At 46.0% G+C, this 27,763-nt stretch overlaps 1 protein-coding gene across 2 annotated transcripts in view; it reads left to right on the top strand.

Annotated features, from left to right (window-relative positions):
* Positions 1–27,763, top strand: part of PPRC1 (PPARG related coactivator 1) — a 173,927-nt gene that overhangs the window by 124,584 nt on the left and 21,580 nt on the right. For both annotated transcript variants that reach the window (XM_086922636.1, XM_086922635.1), the window contains exons 10-12: positions 19,726–19,902; positions 23,413–23,479; positions 25,023–25,144. In XM_086922636.1, coding sequence (XP_086778762.1) covers positions 19,726–19,902; positions 23,413–23,479; positions 25,023–25,144 — 366 coding nt within the window. The remainder of the gene's footprint in view (positions 1–19,725; positions 19,903–23,412; positions 23,480–25,022; positions 25,145–27,763) is intronic.

Genomic DNA, 27,763 nt, shown 5'->3' with positions numbered 1-27,763 from the left:
GTGGGCCATTCAGAGGAACATCTTCCTCCATGGCGGAACAACTCCCGGGCAAGGACAATCAGATGGCGGACCTGCTCAGCAGGCACAGCCACCAGATGCACGAGTGGGAGATACATCCATCAGTACTCCAACCGTACTTCCAAAGGTGGGGTCATCCAGAGATAGACCTGTTCGCCACAAGGGAGAACGCAAAATGCCAAAGCTTCGCCGCCAGGTTCCCACACCCACAGTTGCAGGGCAATGCGATATGGATGAACTGGTCAGGCAAATTTGCGTACGCTTTTCCCCCAGCACCAATGATACCGCTGGTGGCACGCAAACTCAGGCAGCACTCTATGACTCTCATCCTGGTTGCTCCAACGTGGGCTCGCCAACCATGGTACACCACGTTTCTAGAATTGTCCGTGGTACCGCATCAGAGGCTACGCCTCACACCCAGCCTTCTGACGCAGAGCCATGGCGACATTCAGCATCCAGATCCGCAACAGCTCAACCTGGCGATCTGGCTCCTGAAGTCCTAGAGTTTGGCTACCTGCACTTGCCTTCGGACTGTATGGACATCATTCGTGAGGCAAGGAAGCCCACCACCAGAGCATGCTATGCGGCGAAATGGAAGCGGTTTGTCATTTATTGTGCAGACCACAACATTAACCCGCTAGATGCGTCTATTCAAAATATCATCTGTTACCTTTTCCATCTGTACAAATGCAATCTGGCCTATGCTTCCATTCGCATACATCTGTCTGCAATAGCTGCTTATCTCCAGAACAGGCAGCACCTCTCACTCTTCAGAGTGCCTGCCATTAAGGCCTTTCTAGAAGAACTCAAACGAGTCATTCCTCCGCGGACTCCACCAGCTCCGGAGTGGAACCTCAATGTGGTCCTCACCCGGCTGATGGGTCCTCCCTTTGAACCACTGCATTCCTGCGAGATTCAATTCTTGACGTGGAAAGTGGCTTTCCTCATAGCGATTACATCGCTGCGTCGAGTTAGTGAACTGCAAGCACTGACCATTCCTGGGAAATATTCCTTTGGAAGACATTTGTAGAGCAGCCACATGGTCTACCACACACACATTTACCAAGCATTATTGTGTTGATGTGCACTCCAAACAGCAGGCAGCTGTAGGGCAGGCTGTTCTAAAAACACTTTTCCAGACTGCTGCAGCTGGCACGGGCGGCCGCCGTTAATGGAGGGACTGCTATGTATTCTAAGCACAGATATGAATTCAGCAGCCCACATGCCTCGAACCGAATATGCTACTTACCAGTATGCATCTGTTCTTGGCATGTAGGGCTGCTGACATTCATATCGCCCGCCCTCCTCCCCGGCGCCTGTAGCAGCTGCAGAATTTACACATACTTCTAGCATGGTCATCATTCACTGAGTTCCACTCCATCTTGGCCACAATGGCTAAAAACAATCTGAGGATGAAGTCTATGCCCATGCGCACTGTAGTCCAGGGGAGGAGCCACCGATCTCGTGATACTTCGAAGACTCTTCCAGGACAACAATGTGCAATCATCCGGACCCAACACTAGGCGGCGATCTATGCACAGATGTCAGCAGCCCTACATGCCAAGAACAGATGCATACTGGTAAGTAGCATATTCGTCCTTTTGCATGGAGCACAGTTTTCAAGCTCTTCCTCTCGTGTACATCATTCCCCACCTTACGCAGTTGCTCTGTTGGCAGCCTGCTTCTCCCTGCTCTCCTCCCTCTTGCGCTCACCCAGGTGCTTCTCCCCAATACGTCCCCCCTCCTTATTTCCTCTTTCCCCAAAGCATTGGCTCCAGCCCTCACTGTGCTTTTGCATCACCTTCAGGACCCCCTGCACACTTGCCCCCCTCCCACATTGCTTCGGCATTTGCTCCTCACCCTCCCTATGTTGCATCTCCATTCCTCACTTGTGTTTCTCCTGTCCACTTGCTTAAAATATTCTTTTGCACATGTTCCTTCTAGTTACCAATCCAATTCTGATCAGTACCTAAAGACAAGGGCACCCTTGTCATTTTTAAGCTGCATAAAGTTTACTTATTACCTTTACTGACGCTCGTTTTAAATGCTCTCATGCATCCAAACAAGTTTTAATTGATTAATCGGAAAAAATTATTTTTAAAGTTGTGCTTTAAAACAGTGTAGCAAAACTGTGTCCTTGGTCTGTTTTCTCAAATTTTATTTGGGCACATTCACTTGAATAACCTCCAATTATCCTATCTTATTTTTCTGAATGTATTGGCTTCCACTGAAGGAGCAATAGGGGAGCATTATAGACCACAAACTGATAATTTGCCAAACAAAAACTTACCTACATTTTGCTAGCAATATTTCCTGTGGATACTATTTACCTTCAGATTCCTGACTAATTGAATATTCATCGAGGTGCCAGACTGGTCCAGAAAACGTTAATCTATAGCAGTTTCTTGACGGTAGAGGTTATCCGATCCATTTTACGGCAGGATTAACATCCCTGTAAAGTTGCTGACCCTTAAAGCGCCCCATCATTTTACTGGCATCAGTTCCCCTTCCATTTATTTCTGCACTACAGAAACAGCAGGATCAAAATGACATCAGATTAAGTATTAAGTAGTGCAAAAGGAAACTGGAACCTTATGTTGATTTGTACCCATCCGACGGGTAGCGCAAAATCTGTGACGGATCTCAAGATGGAGTATCCCCCAGAAATATTGTTTCTGATGGTAGGTAACTTTTTCTACTGATGGGTGCTTATACCGGCAGGTTGCTCACCATTTCAATAGAATACCAAGCAGTACTGCCTAACAGATGGAGGGCTTTGATGGACGGTTACACCAGCAAGTCCTGTATCGCAGATAGGCAAAATGATCATCCCTCTGCACTTACAAATCCAGACATTGCTTATCAAAGGTGTAATAGGATTATCAAATCCTCTACAGGAACTCCCTTTGACAAGGCAGATGTTAAGGATTTGGCTCTTGTGGAGTATTCCCTGATCCTCATTGCATAGCAGTTTTTAACACACTAATCTTTCTAGATAAGGGCCTTTTCTGCAGAGTTGATTGTTCTGCTGCCTATACACCCTGTGAAGTACTGTTTCTGAGGACCAACTTGAGACAGTAACCTGTAGTGAAGGAGGCTTGACCATCAGTGCTTTTAACTCAAGGTCATGCCTGGTCGAATGTATCCATTTCAATATTAAATGTCCTAAGAACCAATTGTGAAGGGGCTCAAACAAAACTATCATCAAAAAACAATATGAACCAGGCTCAAATCCCCCTGGGGCATAACAAAAGAATTAGCAGGAACCAAATTGATCAGCCCTTTAAAGAATCGTGATAAATGGGGTACTTGAAAAGGGCCAGTTGATCAGGAGGCAAAAAAATGACGTAGATAACCCTTTACTGTACACACGCCAAATCCTTCTTGGGCCAAACAAATTGAAAACTTGAGAATGTCAGACAGCCGTGCTTTTAAGGGGTCAATCTGGTGATCGCACCAATTGACAAACCTGTGACACCTTCCCAAGTAAAGAGATCTGGTAGACGAACGGCTGTCAGATAAGATCACAGCCACTACTCCATCAGGCAGCTCGAAGGCAGTCCAGTATTTCTGACCAGTCTCTGCACGGGGTCTAGACTGGAGATTAGGTTGGAGGACTTGCACCAACTTCTGGGACAGAAGATTCAGCCTAAGAAGTCTCCGCAGGTGACACAGTAAGAGGTACAGAAAGTCTTGTGTGCCATACCGTTATCTGACAATCCAAAGCCGTCACGATGACTTGAGGCACAGTCTGGATGGAACATCCTCCGAACCCAAGGACTCAAGCATGTGTGAGAAAACAAGAGGCGTTCCGTTTTAACTGAAGCTAGTCCCCCACCCCCCTCGGCTTATTGTTACATTGCTGAAGGGCACTGAACTTCAGGCAGCGTAAATTGGAACAAGTGGGAAATTGATCTAAGTAGAACATGCCGCATTGATAAAAGATGCTCTTCGTTACATCCAGATGGAGGCACCACTTGTTGTCGGCAAGAGGATGCTGACTCACTTCATCTGCTCTTGTGTTCAGTGAGCGTGCCATATTCACCATCAACCCCATTTTGTGGTTGTTTCCCCAGGACCAGAGTTTCTCGACAGACCTGGACTCTACTCCCCTTGTTGACATACCACATCAAGGTTGTGTTGTCTGTCAAGATCTGGACTAACTGTGAAAGGAATGGAGATATGCTTTGAGTGCCCATCGAATTGACCTCAATTAAAGCAGATTTATATTGAAACTCTATTCTTCTGGAGGCCAGAGGAGCTCCTTTACGTGATCCCCTAATGCATCTGCCTCTACTATGGCCACGGTCAGAGGCTTTTGGGGAAAAAATCCCTTGCTAAAGTTTTCCCATTAGGTAAGCTTCAGCAGTGTTCTCGGAGACCCAGATGGAGTCTGCTAGTTTTGCACTCTCATGCTCACACTCCCTGAGGAAACCACTGCCTGAGGAGACCACATTCGAGGGCCCTCATGCCAGTGAGCATGGGTGACCAGTAAGATGGTGAATGACGCTCAGAACTGTAATCCAAGCATCTTCCTGGAGTTGGGGTAGCAGCATAGGAATGTCCTGTGTTCTCTGCATAGGGGGAAAGGCTCAGCCCTGTGTATCTGGTACTAACTGATACGCTGAGAGGGCTTCAGTTGAGATTTCGTCACTTTGATAAAAAGCCCAGATCGGGCTGTAAGGGTGCCGTAGACTGCACCGTCTGCAGAATCTTGGCCTTCAAAAGCCAGTTCAGGTATAGAAAACTGAAATCCTAGACCTCCTGAGATGTGCTGTCACCACCGCAATTACCTTTGTATGACAACTTGTGGTTCCAGTGTGGGGCAGAAGGAAAAAAAACACAAACTGATAATTACTTGTGCCCACAACACAATGCAGGTACTTCCTGTCGGACTTAAGATTCTGTATATAAAAACATGTACTCTATAAGTAGTGACAACATACAGACTTCCTTTGGGATAAGGGCGTAATGAGTAAAATCTTAGTCTCCAGCTTTCACCACCTCCACAGCTCTTTTCTCAAGCAAGGCTGCATCCTCTTGCTACATTAGGTGTTTCTGTGAAGCGTATGGAGGCGCCAGCTAACATTCAATGTTGGGAGTGACGTCCCTTCCATTTTGATGAAAGCATGACTTTGTCTTATTTTTATACTATTAGTTTCTTCCTCATCACCCTCCTTCTAAAACTATATTGCATTTATATAGAGCTTACTACTCCTGACTAGGCATCAGACTGCTTTTTGGCACGTAGCAAGCTACTTTGGAACCCCAAAAGGATTAGGGGTGTATTAGTATAGTGAAATTTGAATTAACCTGGACATGCGAGTATGTTAGTTGGATTGGAAAGGGGAATGGGAGGGATAGAGGGAAGAGTCTAGAAGTGCTTATTGGAACATCATACTAGCAAGATGAGATTTGGAATCAGTTAAAGGAGGGATACGCGAGTGAAGAATTTAGGATTGCTTGCACTTTTTCATCGCTGCCGAAAAAGGCTTGAAACACTTGCCATGAGTGGAATTCGAATTTCAACATTGTAGAAAGGTAATCCGTTTCTAATAGTCTGGCTTCTGCAGTGATAGTTCTACACATCCCTAATACTCCATCTGTCCACGAGTTGAAGTCCTTACTGAGTTCCAATTTACCAGTGATTTATTCTGCAAGCAATAATGGGGCCTGTGACGCAGGCTAAACTGTCATTTTTGCTCCTTTATGGCCCGCACTGCCCAACACATGCAAACCAGTGGTGTCAATCTAGAGAATTTGACTCTAGGCTGAGCTATAGGTCTATTGTGGCCTCAAGAGCCTATACATGGGCCACCACATTGGTTTCAACACACAACAGAGCCATCTGAACTATACAAAACATTCAAAGAGACCTGATATAAACTAAGGGTACCAGTAGCTGCAGTGAACATTATAACTTTTATTTAACTTTGCCTGTTAGGGATAAGTAGCTTGTTTGTAAGCTTGATCGCTCTTGCCTGAAAAACCTGGCACTACCTACAAACGCCATGCAGAGCCTTCATTGGTTTGCCCACCTCAGCTGGCAACTTTGATTTGATCACTGCATCTTCAGCAAGTGCTTTAAGGTTGACATCAAAACCAAGGCAAACGCTTTATTCAAACTGCAAGACACACCTGCTATCACACAATTGAAGGGGTTGTATACTCTTACTTTGTACATGCAAGTGATTCCCTTGTTGTTTTTAATCCGTCATAGTACTTGCCCAGTACAGCAAGTATGATTTTATAACCACTACCTTGATTGTGCAAGTAGCCACAACAGATATCCATACAATTTCAACCAATCTCAACTTCCACTTGGTGAGTTTCTAAACAAAGGTTGCTTAATATTTGTCCATGAGGGCATGGTTTACACCAGATTTTTAGAACAAACACTTAAGTAAATGATTCCCATTGAGATTCATTGCATGTAAAATGACCCCATGTGGATGTCACACGCATTCACTTATGTGGACAAATGTTGGACACCCTGAAACTAAGATGATCACTGAGAAGCCACTGGGTACCCTTCCTTGCTCAGAACTTAAGAGAAGACAACAGAAAACCAGTCCACGTCTGCACAACGTCTGTTGCAGTTAGGGTTGGGTGCCTGGCCAAGTGATAAGCTCCGCAGTTAAAACACTACTTTGTAGTGCTCATGTATGGGCGCTTTAATGGCTTGATATAGTACTTTTCTCACCCAAGCTTTCAACTATTTATGAGCATCCTCAGAGCTGCAGATAATTAAGGGGGAAAGGGGTCACGGAAACCAGACCTAAAGCTGTAACTATTTCCAACCCTGGTGCCTACATCTCTTTTAGACTCTGTGTTAAAGCTGGTCTGACTGAACTATGATAATGTTAATGTTATGAGTGACTTATATAGCGCTCGGCTACTCCGAGGAGTGTCCCGGCGCTTTCTCACCCACAGCATACTACAAAGGGCAGGCAAAAAGGAGAAAAAGGGCAAACAAATTACTGTCCATAAAGCCACGTCTTCGGACCCTTTCTGAAGGCCAGCAGGTTCGAGGTACTGCGGAGTGACAGAGGAAGGGTATTCCACAGCTGGGGCGCCAAGCGTTTGTGGCCTTGCGATGTTCTTACCTGTGCTTTAGATTGTAGGGAATACTTTCATTTATGCTTGTTCTGTATCTGAGGTTGGCTTTATTTGTTGGTGAAATGTGAGAAAACCTATGCACTGTTGCATTATGAAAATTCTGAACTTGTCTTAATGAATGCTTGATTCCAATCCATTTTTGTTTCACTATTATGAAGAATTGTATTTCGTCTGTTTTTTCCTTGGTGTGGGAAGTCTTGTCCAGGAGAACATACCTTGTATTCGGACGTGCCTAATTAGTGTATCAAAAGAAATTAAATAAGACAGTGTTAGAAACCTAGTTGTGTGATCATCCCAAAAAAGTATGTTTTGTCATGAATAGTTTTACCGAAGTACATTATTTTGTGGTTCTCACACAGACACAGCGCCTTTCAGTCTACAGGATGCCTTTGGAATTTATATAACCTAGTGGTTGTAATACGTTTACTACTTAAAGGAAAATGATTAAGAATAAACATTCAGCCCGATTCATTATTGTGAAGTTTTGTGAGTCTGAAATAGCGATTAATAAGGAATCGCTATTCCAGGCTCGCAAAATGGGATTCATGTAGGAATCGCAATATTTTTTGCGATTCCTACAGGTTCCTTATTTGCGATTAGCTAATTGCTAATCGCAAATAAGGAATAACTCCCCATTCATTCCTATGGGCCTAAAGGCCCATAGGAATGAATGGGGAGTTATTCCTTATTTGCGATTAGCAATTAGCTAATCGCAAATGAGATTGCGATTTCAAGGGTGCAGGGGTGTCCAAAGGACACCCTGTAACACCCCTGAAATGTAAATTCACACAGATGTTACACACACACACGTCCAAAGGACATGTGTGTGTGAAACATGCAACTTAGAAAAATGCATTTAAATGCATTTTTATAAGTTTTCGCTATTTACCACGAGGTTTGACTTTGTGGTAAATAGCGGTTCTAAATTGCGAATTCGCAATTTTTAAATGTTTCAAGAATAGCATTTAAGGAATCTCTAATGGAGATTCCTTAAATGCTATTCCTCGCAAATTTGCGAGTTCTTAAATGGCGAATTTTGCATTTGGGATGATGAATCCCAAATGCAATAATTGCACTCGCAAAGGGCCAGATTGTCAGAATCTGGCCCTTTGCAAGCGCAATTTTGTTTCATGAATCGGGCTGATTGAGTTTTTGTTGCACAAAGGTTAATTGCAGGCCGAACTGCAATCTTCGAGAGTTTGCTCCATGTGGAGGATATTTCCTTGGAACCTGTTTGTGTGCTTTATTCTAGGCAAGTCTGTCTGATGATTTTCATAGTCCTACAAAGATCAGATGCATTAATTTTGCAATGTGATTACTTGAGATCTATTTGCTATCTTGGAACCATGTTCCGAATGATGAATTGGATTTCTTGGAATGTTAATTGCCTTCGAATTGGACTATCCTTTTATAGAGACCAAAATAAACGACTTCCTGCCCTTTCACCGTATATAGGCCTCTGAACCTCACGTCCGTATTGCAGGGCAGTAAAAGCAGAACCTGAAATTGTGCCACAATAATTAACTTGCAGCTTTATTGCTGATCTTTTAAAACTGTAGCATAGTTTCTTTTTGCTATATTCTGGTGATCTTGATTGTAAGTTTAATAGTGTTTTGGGAATAGTGACTGTCTTTATTTTGGGGCGCTTCTCTCTAACTGGAGCTGAAATGGAGGTGTTGAAAAAAGCTTCTGTAAAGATTGATAATAAAGTTCTAGGTAGTGTCCCCTTCAAACACTCCTTTTTCCTATTATAACGTTTTTCATTGATTAGCACCACACACAACACTTCTTCCTTAACCAAGTGCATTAAAAAACAGCTGTTACTATTACACAATTTGCTTGCTGACTGCAGAAGGATGGAAGACTGCACGTTTTATCTGGGTTTATGCTTGCTACTTTAATTTTACACTTCTCAGTAAGTGAACATTTAACTCCAAACCATCTTGCTTGTTTAGAAGTCTTGGACTGATTACAGTCAGGTGCCTGCAGACCTTCATGGCTCCAGATGAGCTTCTGTTCCTATAGACAGCTGAGATTTTCTTTTAATCCTTCATTGTTGGACAGCTGGACTGTACTGATGGCCTAGGCGTAGTTCACAGACTTGGGCTTTGCCCATCCTCTGCATCAGGACATTGTCTTCTGCTGGCTTAAGTCAGGCAGTGAGTGGAATGAATAGAATAGTTCAGCTGCTGGCGCATGTAAGGAATGTATTCTCATCCAGGTCGGGTGCATGAATTACTGCATGGTTTTGAAGGGTTTAATCTCATTAAGTAGTGTATTGGAGTGATGTTGTTTAAGGTTTGGTAACATGCTGCTTGATAATCTTGCTAGTCTCCTATGAGGCTCTGGTGCCTAATCGTGAAGTTTGTGCGGTAGATGGAAGCGTATGATTATATTACGTTTTCTTATCTGAAGGTGTTGCAGTGCCCAGGTGGTCTGTCACTCTAGTTGCTCGTGATTGTTTGAGAGGTGATGTGTGCGTTGAGGTTGGTAGTTCATGGATTTGATGATAGAGGTTTCTTGTAGAGTGCATGGGTATGCGGTGTTTGAATGACAGCAATTTCTTCTCAGTTTTGTTTTATTCTGGTGGTAAACAGTCTTGCTTTTGTGGCTGAAGGTATTCATAAAGTATGTCAAGATGTTGGTGGGTAATCACACTTCATAAACAAATAGTGCATCAATCTGTTATTGAGTCCAGTAGCTGCATGTTACATATGGTGTATATTCCTTTGCTGTCGACTTCATGCGATTAGTGAGATGTGGATGAGGCTGCAGATGGTAGGGTGACCGAAGTAATTGGGGTGTGTAGTATATTTGCATCTGAGTGAATAACCATAGGAACAAGATTGTGATTTTTCCAGTGTACACCGCGACCAAGCATGAGTTCTTTGTTTTGTCTGCAGTTACTTTGTAAGAAGGGGTGGTTAAATATTTCTTCAGTTATTTAATTGGCTTGTGTGGGGATAGAGATGGGCTCAAACCGTGCTGGCTGTGGATTGGCCATAACAATTCTGTTCTAGATTCACGGATATCCCATGGCCCCACTGTCAGAATGCAGTGAGCATTGTTGGCTTCTTGTAAATGTATCCAGCTAAGTTTGTGATAGTGCTGCCACATTTAGCATTGTTGGCTTCTTGTAAATGTATCCAGCTAAGTTTGTCTGTGATAGTGCTGCTACATTTAGACTTTTGTAGAGGGAAGATTAGTTTCAACCCTTCATCACAAATCAGTTGCTGCTATTGTCAACGTAAATTTGCTTTGAGAAGTTGTGAGTGTGAGCTCCACATAAGATTGGTTTAATTTGCCAGGATTAATATCCGTTTTTTTCCAGCTCGTGATATGAAGGACAAGAACATCTCTGTTTGCAGAAAGATTACTTTATTTTAATTCATACGGTGAGGACAGCCGACACGTGTTTTGCCCCCTCTTGGCGATTTGCGTCGGGGCTTTCTCAAGGCTAAATGAATTAATTCACGTCAAATTCCTGTTTCAAAAGTGTGTACATTGTCCGTGGTATAAAAATATAATTCTTCAGTAATAAAACGTTTCTTTTTAGGCTAATGCCTACAATCCTAAGGTCCTCCCAGCATGGCGATTCCTCATTCACGTCCTTCCGGCGCCATGCTGGGAGGACCTTAGGATTGTAGGCATTAGCCTAAAAAGAAATGTTTTATTACTGAAGAATTATATTTTTATACCACGGACAATGTACACACTTTTGAAACAGGAATTTTCGACGTGAATTAATTCATTTAGCCTTGAGAAAGCCCCGGCGCAAATCGCCAAGAGGGGGCGAAACACGTGTCGGCTGTCCTCACTGTATGAATTAAAATAAAGTAATCTTTCTGCAAACAGAGATGTTCTTGTCCTTCATATCACGAGCTGGAAAAAACGGATATTAATCCTGGCAAATTAAACCAATCTTATGTGGAGATCACACTCACAACTTCTCAAAACTGTTTCCTTAACCCTGAAGCCCAAGAAGTCCAGAGCTTCGAGTGTGTCTCCATCCGCTAATTAACCACACTTATTCAAGTGTTGTCTAAAGCCTTGAAATCCTTGGGCCTTTGCTACCTCATCCGCATCAACGTAAATTTGCGTCGGCTTGCATCCTTTCGAATGTAGCAGGTTTAAAACAGATAGAATGTGGCCCATTTTAGCCTTTTCCTTTTACTTCCTTCATAAACAACCTTCTGCAGGCAGACTATACCGGACGTGTCTAGTGCCCTGTAAATAAATGCTGAAGCTCGGTTTTCAGTCTTTTCCTTTGTTTCATTTGGGAGTCTGTAGAAATCCTCAGTCTCCTTTTCCACTGGCAGATATTGTTGGAGAAAACCAGGTTCCAATTTTGAAACCAATACATTGCAATTATTCTAGAAGCTTTTGACATTGTATAAGAAACTGATTGCCTTTCTACAATGTTAGAATTTTAATTCCACTCATGGCAAGTGTTTCAAGCCTTCGGCGATGGAAAAAGTAGGTATATGCTCTTTGCAACCTGCTATGTGACATTTTAAGGCTGCTAATTTAAAACACTTATTCAGTTTTGTGTAATGCCTAGTGTTAAATGGTTTCTAAATATGCAACATTTTTCTGACCTGTCGATCAGATAAACAACAAGCTACAGATTCCTTAACTCAGAATATCCCCAGGCATCAGACTGGATCCGGAAAACTTTCAGCAACAGCACCTCTGTGCGCCTGGGGCGGTTGCACCCTGACGTCGTCTACGGACTTGACGTCAGCTGAGCCATATATGCCAGAGTTCACTCTGATCACCGAATGAGTATCAGACGCTCTTCTTTGAGGCTTTGCACTTTGGGATTCCCCCGTCTCAGCTCCCATGTTGTATGATCCCAGAGTATTTTTTCCACGTCCAGTATTGCCTGAAACCATGCCGTACAGTGTTGTTGATTAAAGATTTCCCTGCGTGCCTTCTTGCATAAATCTGAAGCCTGCTGTGCCTGTGTAATCAGATGGCTGCTGTGCCTGTAGACGTTTATGCTACGTGTGCACATGCAACTACTTGGTATTTACTCTGAGTTTGAATGCCCCTCCCTCTTTAGAAACAAACATACCTCACTTATTCGGGGAACGAGAATAGTCTACAAAATGTGTATTTCACGGTGTTTCGACTGGGTGCTTCTGCCAACGAATTGTCCTTTAGAGCTGTTCCCTGATGGCCTTGACACTTATATGGGTCGGTGAGAAGGTAGGGAGCCAGAAGTGGTTGTGTGCCTTCAATTAATTGTGATGTTTTGACAGCAGACACGTTTTCTCGCCTTTTGTCTGTACTTTGGGGTGCTCTTTGTTCCAGACAGACTGCACAACTCTCACCCCCATTCCGCGCTTTTCTAGGGTGCTGGAAAACTGTCACCGCCACTCACCACCTCCATGGTCTGCACTGCTCAGCTCCATGGGTTATCGAATTTAACCCCTCCCATGCTCATGACGAGCTGAGCTCATCATGACCGTTGCGCCGCACCCACGCGGGGATAATTCCCCTGCTGTGCTGGGCCTTCCATTGGAACAGGCGTGGTCATGACGAGCTCAGCTTGTCATGAGCACCGGGGCGCTGCACGCACCCCGTTCCCCCCCCCCCCCCCCTCCCCCGCCCCATCCCCACAGCACAGTGGGAGAATTGGCCCCACAGTTAAGGGGTTAAAGAGAATGAAGCAGCAGCGTTTGCTCCTTCCCTCGACTGGACAGTTTTCCAGAGCAATCCCCCTTAGGGCTGCACAGTGAAATCCTCTTTCCAAACAGGGCTGCTCCCTGGTTCATTGTGCAGATAAAAGGCCCTGGGGGAGGGGGGCTCAGAGGGCGCGTCACCATACCCACACATAGGTAGATGCCCTGAGCTTTAGGCGCACCGCACATTGTAATTGTATAACTTAATTCTTTAGATGACTTCATCCTGTACTCTTTCCTACACCACAGGCCCGCTCAGCTCGAGATTAGAGATCAGATTGCAGGTAACTTCAAGCGCCTCGAAGCCGCCGTGTTTTCAGTCTTGGGGCCCTTTCATGCTCAAGTTTCTCTGTGCTGCGCCGACGCAGGAAGAGTGCTCTTGTTAGGTGTACAGCAAATGCATTATTGTTGAACACCCCAGAGTTAGTGCCTGGGATGCTGAGCCTGGAAACACAGGGCAGTAACTGTCCCTTCGTGCCTCCGAGCTCCACTGTCCGTGAAACCGGAGCAGCGCAAAGAACAGGCACACGAGAGGACCTCTGGCGTTCTCTTCAATAACGCTCTGCATTCTGGGAGTTGTAGTGCTGGGGCAGCAACAGACTACGATTTTGAGCTATACTAATAGGAAAACTGGCACTGCGTGTCCCAAAAGAATGGAGAGCGGAGAGTCATCCTCCTTGTGACAGCAGAGATGGCTCGCAAAAACAATCATCTGTAAAATAAAGAGCAAAGGACTGCAGCACAATGTCCCTGCTCTAACAAACTGATGCTGGGCGAATCCCTAGCTCAACTCCTAAACCATGGGTGCACATAAAATTCAGTTCACAGGGTGCACAATAATATTTATTCATTTAGCAATACACCCCCTGGCTTAGTGAGCATGTGTACGCTTGAGATGAAAATATAGAGGAGGTTCAGCCTTAAAGAAGAGAAATCTATGTAAATATTATTTGAATTTTTCATACCCACTGTCTTCTGGCCCATGAAACCGGTCCCACTTATAAGGTCCATTAGACCAGTGGTCATTACAGCACACACATAAAGAGCGTATAAATCCAGAACAGGCCTCCATGCGCTCGAGAAACTTAAGACAGGCTGCGAGAAGACTGAACAAGCATTTGCAATGCAATAGGTCTCGCAATTACGAGATATTGGCATTGTAAATGACAATGCCTTTTATTTGTTCAAAAAAAACGTCAGTAATAAAAGGCATTGTCATTTATAATTCCAATAGGTCAAAGTTTCGAAAATGCGAGACCTATTGCATTGCAAATGCTTGTTCTTTGGGTCACCCCTCTCCCTGGTGTGCTTTCGGGTTACACAGAGGTGGAAGGCACTCTTGTCGGGTCCTTGCCGACATATTTGTCCTCTGCACGGCTGCGTGCATCGACTCTGCTTCCGGAGTAGATACGACGCCGACGTGACACGGCCTGGAGGGCCATCCCAGTCTCCCGTTCAGCCCACCCGCCCAGTCACTGCATAGACCTGCGTGACTTCCTGTGCGAACGTCTGATGCGGCGCCTGGCTCGACACGCTGTCCGTCCTTCCTCCCCGCATATTGTGGTGGGATGGCCGTCGGACGGCGCCCAGGCCAAGTCCCCTCTGGAGGTAGTCGACGTAGATCCGACTCCAGCTCGTCGCCGGTGGACGCTACGTCTTTTGCAAGAGGTTGACATTCCTCTGGACTCTCTAGGTCCGATGTCAATTCGGTGCCCCTTGGTGCAGGTACCTAGTGTTGCGTGGCCTTCAGATCAGTCTCAGACTCCTCCACTTTTACTGTCAAGTGGACGGATTAGTTTCCAGCCGTTTCCTACCGACTGTTTGTCGCCTCCCAGAATGGCGAATGACACTGAGGCTAGTGCTGCCTATGCACGGGCTATTCACAGGGTGATAGCTATTCTTTTATTTCAGCCCCTGTAGTTTCCCTGCTTTCTGGTCCGTTACTGGATCTTCTCCATGTGGAGCCTATTGAGGTGGAGCCTTTGCTGCTCCTTGTGGGATCTTTATTTGACATCCTGCTTGGCACATGGGCGAGGCCCTTCTCTGGTGAGTTTGTTGATCGGGCCATTGCTCGCCGACACCGTCCAGCCCCAGATGACCCACTCTGTCCGTCCCTTCACCCTAGAGCTAAGGGTCTGGTTGTTCAGGCGGCTTTTGACTTGCAGCCTTCCTCCACTTTGCTGTTACCTTCCGCCAGGGAGTCTAGGTGGTTGGACACATGTGGTCGCCAGCTTTTTGCCTCTGCGGGCATCCGCGAATTAAACACGTCTTGCGTTTTTCCACATGCTTCTTTTGCCCTTTGGAACTTAGTTGAGATTCTTCTTCCTTCTCTTCCAGAAGGGCCGCGGGCAGAATTACATCACATTCTTGATGGCAGGGGAATGGCCCAATTTTCCCTTCGATCTTCTCTTGATTCAACTGACTCTGTGGGCAGGGCTCTTGCTCGGCCTGTGGCTTTGCGCCTCCATGTATAGCTGCATAACAGTCGTTTCCCAGACCATGCTCTGGGTGCTCTTAGAGATCTGCCATTTAATGGCATGGACCTTCTTGACAGCCATGCAGATTCAGCGGTCTCCCGCTTCATGTCTGGACTACCGTAACTCTTGCGGCATGACTTTCTGCCTGATAGTATGTTTTTCTTCTGCATAGACGATGTTGCCTTGTTAGTTTGATTTTCAAAAATGTCCTGGGTTCTTTGCAGAAGTACTCGGATAGAGTTGGAGGTTGTTCCACCATCTGTGTTTAAGTACTGCTGGTGTTGTCTTCCTTTCAGTCCTCTGAATGTGTGCATTGCCCAGGAGGACTCCCCTCACGGGGGTTAAGACTTACCCTATGTGGGATAGTTGCTAGCTATTGGGTAGCTGCCTTAGGCTTGGTACACTCCTATGGAGTCTTCCTCACGGACATCCTTCTGTGGGTCGGGCTGTCTTCTTCTGCTGTTCTGCAATCCTAATGTTAGCATCGCTCTAGTGCATTTTCGGTTCCAGTTGCCTGTAGTGCTTCTAAGCCTTGTTATTTGTTCCTTACCGTGCAACCTTTGCCTCGCCTGCCTTCACATGAGCGGTTTTCAGCATCAGTGATCTTCGTGTCCATGGTGGCTGTTCTTCTTTTGCAGGCCACTATCCCTTGGGGCCCTTGTTCTGTTCAGTTCAGGCACAGTTCACGGCTGATGCCCTGTCATTGTTTTGCACCAGGGAAAAGCCGCTATGTGGCACGCTTATTATAGTTGGCACAAACTGAGTGCACCCTGGTATGATTGCTATCACAGGGTGTTTGCCTAGTTGCTTCTGTGGTGCTGGTTCTCCCCTCTACAGGTTGGGTAATAGTTTCTCGTATTTCAGCCCTTACTGAGCTTGTCTTGAAGTAGGCGATTTTGCCATGTACACATCTGCTGTACATTGCCTTCTGCCCTCGTTTTCCTGGCATTTTCCCACATTCCTTGCTGCTTCTGCACAGGGGTTCTCCACACTTATGATTTGAATTCCTACTGTTATACTCTCAAGGGTGGTGTTCTCTTCAGCATACTCGCTTCTTGGGTCCCTGGACCATTAGGTTGGTCCTGGCTGTTTCCACTATCATGTCTACCTCCTCTCCTCATCTGTCTTGCAAGGGACCGTTGCTCCTCCCGGGTGAGGGGCTGATGTCGCTTACGGGTCTGGACATTGGCCTGTCTAGTTCTGCTTCCACATGACTGTTGGTACTTTTCGCGTACCCTAGTCTTTGATTGTTCACTTCATTTTTGAGCGTCTTTCTTCTTACTCTATATCTGCTCTGTGCTCTTACACAGCAAAATTGTGCAGACAACATTCCTTCTTCGCTGTCCGTGGTCCTTGACCCAGTCTGCTCGTACTATGAGCTCTTTTATGGGTGTCGTGCTTGCCTAGTTCCCCTCTTTCCCGATTGCCTTCTGGCTATCTTGTGACAGACCAACTATGTACTGTCGTGTTTTCCGTATCTAGTACTACCAGCACTTTCTGGCCATGGATTGGCATCCTGCCAATGCTGTCCCACGTATTTTAGCTGGTGCAGGTTTCAACAGTGCTTTTTTTCCTTTGTTGCGCATACTAGACCGGTATGCGCTGACTCGGTCATACCAGTTGCCATCTCTCTGGGTTTTACTTAAGGTAAGCACGCTGGATCCTGCGGATCCATCCGACCCTAGGTTCAGTTCCACTTCTTGCGAAGTCATGAACTTTCCTTTTCACATCGACATACCGAGTGTGTTTTCTTTCTTTCATCCTGTATGCAAACGGGGGTTTTCATGCTGTTCTTAGACGGGTTCTGATGCCTTTGCCTCTCCATGTTTTCTGCTCTTTTCTGAGCTTCATGGTCTGGTGTGGCTGCGCTGGCTTATCAATCAATCAATCAATCATCGTATTTATATAGTGCACTACTTACCCAGAGGGTCTCAAGGCGCTGAGGGGGGGGGGGGGGGGGGGATCTGCTACTGCTCAAACAACCAGGTCTTGAGTTGCTTCCCGAAGGCGAGGTGGTCCTGGGTCAGGCGGAGGTGGGTGGGGAGGGAGTTCCATGTCTTGGCGGCGAGGTAGGAGAAGGACCGTCCCCCTGTGGTGGCTCTGCGGATGCGGGGGACGGCGGCGAGGGCGTGGCTGGTCGAACGAAGCTGGCGTTTGGGAGCATAGAAGTTGAGGCGGCTGTTGAGGTATCCTGGGCCTTGGCTGTGTAGGGCATTGTGTGCGTGGGTGAGGAGACGGAAGGTGATTCTCTTGTTGACCGGGAGCCAATGCAGATCTCTCAGCTGTCCGGAGATGTGGCTGCGACGGGGGATGTCCAGGATGAGTCGTGCTGAGGCGTTCTGGATCCGCTGGAGTCTCTTCTGGAGTTTGGCGGTGGTTCCGGCGTAGAGGGTGTTGCCGTAGTCTGGTCTGGTGACAAGGGCCTGGGTGACCGTCTTACTGTTCTCGGTGGGGATCCACCGGAAGATCTTACGTAGCATGCGCAGGATGTTGAAGCATGACGAGGAGACGGCGTTGACTTGTCTGGTCACGGAGAGCGAGGAGTCCAGGATGAAGCCCAGGTTGCGTGCGTGGTCTGTTGGTTTGGGTGCGCTGCCTAGGGCGGGGGGCCACCAGGAGTCGTCCCGGGCGGAGGGTGAGGATCCCAGGATGAGGACTTCCGTCTTGTCCGAGTTCAGTTTCAGGCGGCTGTTTTTCATCCATTCGGCTACCTCTTTCATCCCTTCGTGAAGGTTGGCTCTGGCGGGGTCGTTGGTAAGGGAGAGGATCAGCTGGGTGTCGTCGGCGTAGGAGATGATGTTGAGGTTGTGCTGGCGTGCGATGTCTGCGAGGGGGCTCATGTAGATGTTGAAGAGGGTTGGGTTGAGGGACGCCGCAGATGACTTCAGTGGCTTCAGATCTGAACGGGGGGAGGCGGACTCTCTGTGTTCTTCCGGCGAGGAAGGAGATGATCCACTCCAGTGCCTTCTCCTGGACTCCGACGTTGCTGAGGCGTTGTACTAGGGTACGATGGCAGACAGTGACGAAGGCCACGGAGAGGTCGAGGAGGATGAGGGCCGCTGTTTCTCCGTTGTCGAGCTTATGGTCCCTACCGTGTTTTGTCGCCTTGTTGACCACTACCTTCCCTCTGCAACTTGATGGGGTTCAGTCACAGACCCGCCTCCTCTATGGGTATGGTTTTGGTATCTATTCTAAGTTAAGGATCTGCTGCTAGATGTCTCTATCAGATGAACGAGTTACTTACCTTCGGTAACTATGTATCTGGTAGAGGTAGTCTAGCCACAGATTCCTTAACGCCTGCTCGTCCTCCCCATTCTGCGAGGACCTTTTCAGGTTGGGCTTTCTACACTCTCCTCCCTCCCGGTGGCTTGACCCTTCTAGCGGGTGACCTTTTTACTTCACTCTGACACAGAATGCTTCATTCTGTTTTCATTGCTCTACACCGCCCATTCTCGTGATTGGGCGGTATGCTCATATGTCATTTGTCCCTTCCAGCCCTACGCCTGGATTGTACATTGTGGGATCTATTCATGTTTTTTTCCCATCCCACTCTCCCCTTCATCGCCTTGGGATATTTTACCACCCCTGCATCCTATTGGTTAAAGTCTCTTGGCTCTGCCACATTCTATAGGTATCTTATTGGGGTGCCGACGTATCATTCTGGTGACATCGTGTGGTGAATTGTCCTTGCTCCTTTTTTCCGGACTTGTTGTCTTTTACGGTTATACATTATGGTTGCGTACTTTGTCTGCCATGCTGTTTATTCACGTCTTCATCTACCTCCAAAGGTTTGGCCTTCGCTTTTGTGGGGTTGTGTTTCCGAGCGGTGCTCTGCGTTTTCCTTTTACTAGTTTTCAAGATAGTGCCTGGTACTGTCCTTCATCGTTCTATTTTTCACTATTCAATTTCTTTCCCCTTCTCATCATTTTCGAGCACTGTTCCCATATTGTCAGTTTTTGGTAGTGGCTCCGCGTTGTGGCGTGGATACGTTTCTCAGACGAAAACTGGCGTCAGCGTACCGGGGGGGAGGTAGATATATGGCTCCGCTGACAGGCTGAGCCGTGGGGCGGTTCCCCCCTAGTGGGCAGAGGTGCTGCTGCAGAAAGTTTTCCGAATCCAGTCTTACGCCTGGTGATATTCTAATTTAAGGAACCTACGGCTAGGCTGTCTCTACCAGATACATAGTTACCTAAGGTAAGTAACTCGTTCATTAGTTCCTGTCCTTTTCCCTTAGATGTAATGCTTTGGTTTCAGTACTGTCTGACTTCATCACAGTTGCCCCTATTATTTGTGGTATTAACTTAAGCGTATCTTGGAAAATCTGTTACTGAGCGCTTGTCTGGTGGACTCTCTATGTATAGTGTTCCTTGATGGCATTCCATTCAGGATGAGTGATTTTTTTTTTTTCTCATTTATAATTTCAGGTACAATTCGAGAAATTCGCACAAATCTCGATCTTCCTCAAGATCAAGTTGTGGTTCATGTGGTAGATCAAGGGGAAGGTCATCATCGGCATCTACAGCCTATTCATCTAGATCCTACTCTACATCTTACAGCCGTTCAAGGTCGCGCTCTCGGTCACGATCACCTTATTCTCGAAGGTAAAAGGCAGTGTTGTTGGTCATCTGGTCTGGCTATAAAGTTTTTGAGGTTTTATTTTTTTTAATTTTAATTGAAACCAGGAGTGAACTGTTGAGTACTTCTGTTGTTGAGTACTTCTGTTGTCTGAAACCTGGCTTACAGCAGATTCCACCCCTGACATCCTGGCAGCCGTCCCTGACGGCTACTATGTCCTTCATGCAAACCGCGCCCAAGGGAAAATTGGAGGGGGAGTGGCAGCCATTATCTCTCATTCCTACAAATCTAAGTCTCTCACTATGCTTCCTATATCTTCTGCTGACTGTTATTTTTAAACTGGAGTTGGATCCCCTTCCTCTCACTTTTCTTTTATTCTATCGCCCAGCTTCCTGCACTGTTTTGGCAGCATGATAGTTGAAATGGCAATAAACCATGCCAGTATCCTCGTAATTGGGGATTTTAACTACTGGCCTAATGCTCTGCACGAAAGTGCCCCTTCTAGGGAGTTCACTGAGCTATTAGCTGGTCTTAACTTTCTTCAGTTTACTCACGTGCCGACCCATGTCAAGGGACATATCCTCGACCAGATGTGGTCACTGAATCAGGACATCCTTAACGTACAGATTTCCCCTTGTGCCTGGTCAGACCATTTCTTCATCTCCTTTGCTGAAGTCCTAAATAACCTCCGCACACCCCATTAACCCTCCACCTATTCGAAACTGGGGCTGAGTTGACCTCCCCTCACTCTGTCTCTCGCTGACCACAACGATTCCTTCTCTGATTGAGGAGGCTGGTCTCCCCTTGTCGGTCCATGCTCAGGCTGATAATATCCACACCTGGCTGGCAGACGCCCGGGACACGTTTGCCCCATTAACCGCATCGCTGCTGCGGTGATTTTTCCCCTACGCGGCTTTTTTTCAAAAGCCGCGTTAGATGACGAGCTCAGCTCGTCATCCGCGCACGCCCCCGTGGCTGATGACTAGCTGAGCTCGTCATCAGCATCGAAGGGGTTAAGGAGAATTAGGACAAAACGCCCCCAAGACGCCCAGCGTTGGTTTACTAAAGACCTATCCGATATGAAACTTGCCCTCCGTCAAGCAGAGCGCAAGTGAAGGGTCGACTACTGCCCTTGCAAGAAGCTGGTCTTTCTGTCAGCCTTGAAAGAATACAAAGCTGCTATTCTTGCTGCCAAAACGGAGTATTTCTCGCAGAAAATTAACTCCTCAAATAAATCGAGGGGGACTTTCACGATAGGGGACAAACTTGCTAAACCTGACTGGGTCACAATGACTCCCTTGTTCTCTCAGCCCCTCTGTGACTCCCACAGCAACTACTTTGTTGAGAAGATAGTTCTTATTAAAGCAAGCATTCCTAAACCGGACCCGGGATTCGATTCTGGGTGCCCCTCAACAAACTCCGCTTTCTTGTTGAACTCCCCTCCCCCCCCCCCCAGTCACAAAAGATACCCTTCATCCGCTCCTCTGCAGAGTTCGCTCGGGCTCCCCCTCTGATAGTTGCCCCGCTCACATTACTCGTCAGGTTTTTCTTGACCTCCCTGAAGTTCCTCTCTCCCTGCTCCACAACTCCCTCAGTCAAGTACGGTCCCTAGCTCCTTTAAATCAGCTATTGTTACCTATCCTTAAAAAAACCTGGGGCTGACCCTGCCACCCTCAGCAACCTTCGGCCAATATCCCTGCTTCCCTTCCTGGGTAAATTACTGAAGGCTCATGTCTCCAGCTGCCTTGGATCTTTCATTGAAAATTCAGAGTTCCTGGTCCAGCATCAGGCAGGTTTCAGACCCCAGCACTCTACAGAGTCGGTCATGGTGGCAGTACATGATGAACTCAGAAAGGGGGCGGATCGAAACATCTCACAGGCTTGGTGCTCCTTGACTTGGCGACGTTCGATACCGTTGATCATTCCTTTCTTATTCAGCGGATCGAGCACGCCGGCATCAGGGGCACCCCGCTTAGGTGGCTTGCTTCATTCTTGCAAGACCGCAAGCAGGCAGTTCGTCTTGGCCCTTTTATGTCTGAGGCAAAGGACCTTACTTGTGGGATCCCCCAAGGCTGCTCCTTGTCCCCCTTATTATTTAATATTTACATCCTCCCATTGATTGACAAACTTGGGGAGAAACCAGTGGTCGTCTTCAATTACGCGGATGATCTGCAGCTAATCTTCAATATTGACTCCTCCCCCGCATCAATTGAGAACTTCCAAAACACAATGACGTTCGTTAGCTGCTGGATGAGTGCTAACCAGCACAAGCTTAATCCAGGCAAAACTGAGCTGGTGCTCACTGCACCTTTGAACAATCATGGACTCCCAGCGTCTGGCCGCGCACGCTGGGCTGTGCTCCCCGCCCAGCAGACTCTGCTAGGAGTCTTGGCGTCACCATCAGTAAGGATCTGTCCATGAAACATCAAATCAAATCCGTGATGTCGGTGTGCTTCTTCCACCTACGCCGCATCAGAAAGATTAGCAGATTCCTTACCCATGATGCTCTGGTCCACATCACACTGGGTCTAGTAGTGTCTCGCATTGAATATGCAAACTCTCTTTATGTTGGGATTCCTTTCTACCAGTCCCACCAACTCCAACTTGCTCAAAACCAGGCAGCCAGGCTGGTCTTTCGGCAGCCTAGTTCCTGCTCTGTGAAACCGCATCTGAGAAGTTTACACTGGCTACCCGTATTCCAGCGTAATCTCTTCAAGGTGGGCTGTACTACTTACCTTGCACTCAGCAACTAAGGTCCCTCTTTCATTGCCTCTTTGCTCCATAGATACACCCCAACCCGAGCACTTCGATCGGCTGGCCTCAAACTGCTCTCCACATGCCCGTTTAAGCGTAAAAGGCTTGGGGGTTTACGATTTGCCTCAGAAGCCCCCCACCTTTGGAACTCTCTTCCACTTGATCTCTGCCACTTGATCTCTGCCTTATTCCCTCCTATCAGGCGTTTAGGAAAGCCCTAAAGACGTGGCTGTTCTCACTAGCTTTTGAGTAAAATCTTCCTGCTCTACTGTCAGTTTTGGCCTGTCCTAAAGCGCCAAGAAGCCGCTGGTGAAGGTGCGCTGTACAAATTTCTTTTTCATATCCTATCATATCAAGTAATGGCAATTAACATCATTGAAGCATTTCTGTTGCTGGGTAAGGTTGAAGTTGCACGACTTGAAGCTTTTTGTTGAGAGAGGTCTTGACCTGAGGATACAATATTGTTTGCTTACTGGCTGTTTCAGTAGCAGTATGATGGTTTAATTCTGACCCCTTCGGAATGTGTTATTCTGGCTGATGAGTCATATTGGTGCATGTTCTGATTATTTTATTGTTTTTCCTAGCTGAAGGACTTTCACATGCCCTTAGCTTTGAGTAGTGGATTTGTGCCCAGTAGAGGATAGCCCTCAAAACGTTGCTTTACTTCATGAACAAAACAGCCACATTTTTTGTTTCCTTGTCATGGAGGATGAAAATAAACCTATTAACAGAATGTTACTTTTTGTTTTCATGTGATTTGATTTGTGATTTTACTTTAACAGATACGAGTACTATGATAATCGAGCAAACTATCGTAAACGAAGAGTACCCCAGCAGGAGCGTGCAATAGTGAGTATCTAGGAATCCATTGCTCTGGATATTGACTCTTCATTTTGGGACTTGTGTTTTTAAAGTTATGTGGGTGGTACCATAGATTAAAAAAAAGTGTGGCTTTCTCTTTTCGGCTTCAAGTCCAGAAGGATTCCTTTTTCACACTAGTTAAGAACTGGTTTTCTGAATATTTATTATTTTTAGGAGCCTGAATAATATAAAGTTACAGATGAGACCACAATCGCTCTCATACTGGAATTGTGTGTCCCTGCCAGCCAATTTGAAATGGTTACCAGAAGCCTTATACTTATTGCCTGAAAAGTGCCTCCTCCTACCATATAGTCAGGGCTGTTGTGTTTATGCGGCCACTGCAATTTTCACATTATAGATTTGCCACATAATCCATCTGCCTCATCTGTAGATTTTAACAAAAAAATTGTTTTTAGCTCAGACGGTTCAAAAGTTTTACAAACACTGTCGACACGTGTTGCGCAGTCGAAGGACCTTTGCACAGCTGGATTGATCACCTCTGATGCTTATTGCTATATTTAAGTATTAAACTGGTACTGATGTACAACCAATGCCAAAGCAGTGATACCTAGTTTAAAAATGACATAATGAAGAAACACTATTGCAAAATGTGCCGCACTATGCTGCATAATTTGCATTTTCGTGCCGTATATTTGACCCAAACCTGCCACATAACTTGGCCCTCTCGTACCTCATAATTCAAGTGGCCCTGCATATAGTGCCCATATATTTATCAACTTGTTAGTTAACTCACGTTGACTTTTCAATTACATCCAGAATTCATGTAGAAGATTTTGTCCATTGATTAATTCTAGATTAGTTCTTGTTTATTCCTCCCACCTCAGTTCATTCACAATGATTTTGTGGACTTGGTTTGTGCTCACACGAAAGAGAATGGGTTTCTATTAGGCCAATAAGGACCTACATTGCACAAGTCTCAAGAGATTGAGCCATGATGGATGTGTTTCTAGGAAAGCTGTTGTATTGATAGAGGTAACTAATCGCACCTGAAATATCAAAGCCCTATATAACTGAGGCTTCAGATTCCATAACTAGAACTTGATTGAGGAAATAATTAATGCTTATATACATTTCCAGCAGGTTAGTTGTAATATCGTGGTTTCTTAGTTCAAATTTGTAAAACTGCTTACCAATTGCAAACACATAGCAGGTGCAGTGTACATTGAGAAAAGTAAATCCTTGGCTGCTCTTATATAATTGGTAACATACATTTCATGGTCTTGGAGGTGTTGTGGCTTCTTTTGGTGTTCTCTCCTTACATCAAGAATAACATGGCACGAACAGCTGTATGTTATATTTTTTTTGTTTTTATTAGTTTTAATACATTTATTTATATCTTGCATCTGTTTCAATTATACAGTTACAAGCTAGACAAAATGAAAATATTTATATATGCCTCCTTGACTCTGTTTAGGCCACATTTTCAGTTGGCTGAATGTTTTAAAAAACGTCATATTTTTTCATAAACTATTTCCATGCTGCCATTCCTGAACTTTCTTTTTCTTTGCAGGAGGAGCGCCGTGTTGTCTACATTGGTAAAATCCCTGGTGTAATGACACGGGCTGAACTAAAGCATCGCTTCTCAGTATTTGGCACTATAGAGGAATGCAATATTCACTTCAGGGATCATGGGTAGGCAGGTTTTTCCTTTCAATTCTGATGGAGGTTTGGGTCCGCAATGTTTGGATACTGCAAGTTGTTTGATTAGTGGTCCGTTTAACCCCTTCGCTGCCGATGACGAGCTCAGCTCGTCATCAGCCACGGTGGTCGTGTGCTGATGACGAGCTGAGCTCGTCATGTAACGCGGGTTTTTGCAATCTGCAGCACCCAGCGGGAAAAGCCGCCGCAGCGATGCGGTTAATGGTGCACCTTGCATAGGCTTGTCTTAAATCCGGAATGTTTCTATGTTGTATAATTTACAATGGCTCCCACAAGCATAACTGAAATATTAGGCACAGAAAAGATCCTACCTTTAAATAAAAAAAAGTAAAAGAGAACAGTTCCTGCTATACAGGAGAATCATGTAAGAACTCCGATGTTCAGCATCATGTTGAATATTTGGGTGAGGCGTTGTGGTGGGTACTGTTTTTTTCTGAGCACAGTGGATTGGCAACTCATTGCTTATATTGCACTTGACTGCTTAGCCAAAGTACATCTATGCGCCTGAAAATGGTAGGTCTTTTTATTTCAACTTCAACTTCAAGGCCTGATAGGTCTCTAATGACCGTGCTCATTTGCCTGAAGAAAATGGCAGTGCTACGTTTTTCCTCCCCTTTGCAAGTCTTCCCCCTACTGACAGTTGTGGAAAGACCCCTTGCGTACCATACCAAAACATGCAATGGGCTTTGTGTCAGCCCATTGCCATTAGTTTTCTTTCTTGTCATTCAATTACTTAAATTATTTTTCCTCCTAGTATGTGTTCTTCCCCTGGGGCATCGCTTATTCACCATTCTTTTAAATGGATGTATTGTATCCTACCACTTACATTCAGGGAACTACTTTTTTGGTCTTGCCTAAGACAGCGCATGCACTGTGTTGAGACAAATTGTTAGCCTACTAATGGTTGCCTCATTGTCACTCATTTGCGTTTTCACCAGCTTCTGTAGGCATTCTTTCTCATGTTAGTCCCTCTCCTGGAGCATGGCGCATTACTTGTATCCTTGTTTAAGCACTGAGTGTTTTGCAGCTGTCCCCTTTGTGTACTTCTCTTTTTATGTTCTTCTTGCTCTCTCCTCCTTGCCATTGTTGATTCCTGTCTGCACTCATTCCCTTGATCTTCATGCTCTCCCTGTTTGGGCTTTCCCCGCCTCGCTAACACTCACTAGATTGTCCCTGTGCTTCTCAGACTTTCCCTCCCACCGTTGTCAGATTACTACCCCAGCCCTTCCCACCCTTTTTAATCTTGCTGCTCCAGCCCCTCCCATCCACCCACAGTTGTGTATGCTTCCCTGTTGATTATTGCATGTCCTCTCCCCCACGTATTATCCTTTCCCATCCTCCCTCTGTTGTTTTATCCCAAAACCACTCCCTTGAAAAAAATGTTTTACTCCTGCTTTGCAGCTATGCTGAAAATCATTGCTATGGGCATTAACTGTCAGAGGCAAGACTTACTGACGCATTCTTTTTCTTAAGTTGGCCCTCAGGAGTGTTTTTTGTTTGTGCTGCTCTACCTCTTCCAATTACCACCATTTCCCCCCCTCCCCCCCAGCCGCCCCCCCCCCCCCCCTGCCCCGCTATCCCTCCTCACCAGGCTTGTCTCACTTAACAGCAACTTAGATATTTGCCCTGGTCTGACTAAAGAGCAGACTTAAACGGTTCTTTTATCTCCCATATTCCACATTTCGGACAAAGGTGTACACCTTGGAATAAAAAACCTCTTATGGTGCTGCGGAAGATTATGACTGCTGCACTCACGCATTTGAAGCAGAAAATGTCCTTGGCATGAGATCTCTTTTCCTTGATATCCATAACTCTGCTCCCTTGCTACTGCTAAAGACCAAATTGCTGGAGTATTTGTTTCGGTTCTGAATCCTTTGGAAATAACTGTGGTCCTCAGCAAGTATTTTCTGTTTAAATGTTGACACTTCCTCATTGCTTAAATTATATGAAAAGTTTCCTTAGTGAAAAGAATCTAAAAAATACACTGTGCCATTTATTAAGATTGAACGGGCAGCAGTATTCCTTGTTAACTCAGTCACACAGTAAAAATGTCACAAGGAGTAGCAAAGATGGAGTTAGCGTGAACACTTGCGCTAATCAGGCACTCACGCTAGCCGCATAGCCGATTGGCTAGATGCCCTGCGATGCTCAGACAGTCACGCAGACTGACAGCGGGAGGCTCGCTAAGGCCCAGCTCGCATTATCAGAGGGAAACACTGCCTGCGGTTACGGTGGCAATTTACTTTCTGATCCCTGCAGATCCCCGTGTGCTGTCCGCCTGGTGTCAGGTCTCTGCTTCTGACCTTGTTTCCCTGGATTATATTTGGTTTATTGCACTTTTGTCCCCGGACTCGGCTGCTTTCACCGCCTCAATCCTTATGACCTTTAGCCTCCAAGCAGACGAGGGAAATCGGCGGCAGCAGCATCAGTGCAGCCTCTTGACCATGAGCAGCAGGGGTGCAAAGAAGGGCAGCAAGCTGAAAACTGCCACCGCCAACATCAAGGCCAGAGATGCCGCAAACCCAGACATGAGGTTAGTGGGAGTAAAACACTTCTGTGGTAGCCCGGAGGAGTTGGGGTGACTAAAGACTC

This window comes from Lissotriton vulgaris, chromosome 5 (genome assembly GCF_964263255.1).
Source record: "Lissotriton vulgaris chromosome 5, aLisVul1.2, whole genome shotgun sequence".
In the NCBI taxonomy this organism is placed as follows: domain Eukaryota; kingdom Metazoa; phylum Chordata; class Amphibia; order Caudata; family Salamandridae; genus Lissotriton; species Lissotriton vulgaris.
This window is presented reverse-complemented; position numbering and strand designations above follow the sequence as displayed.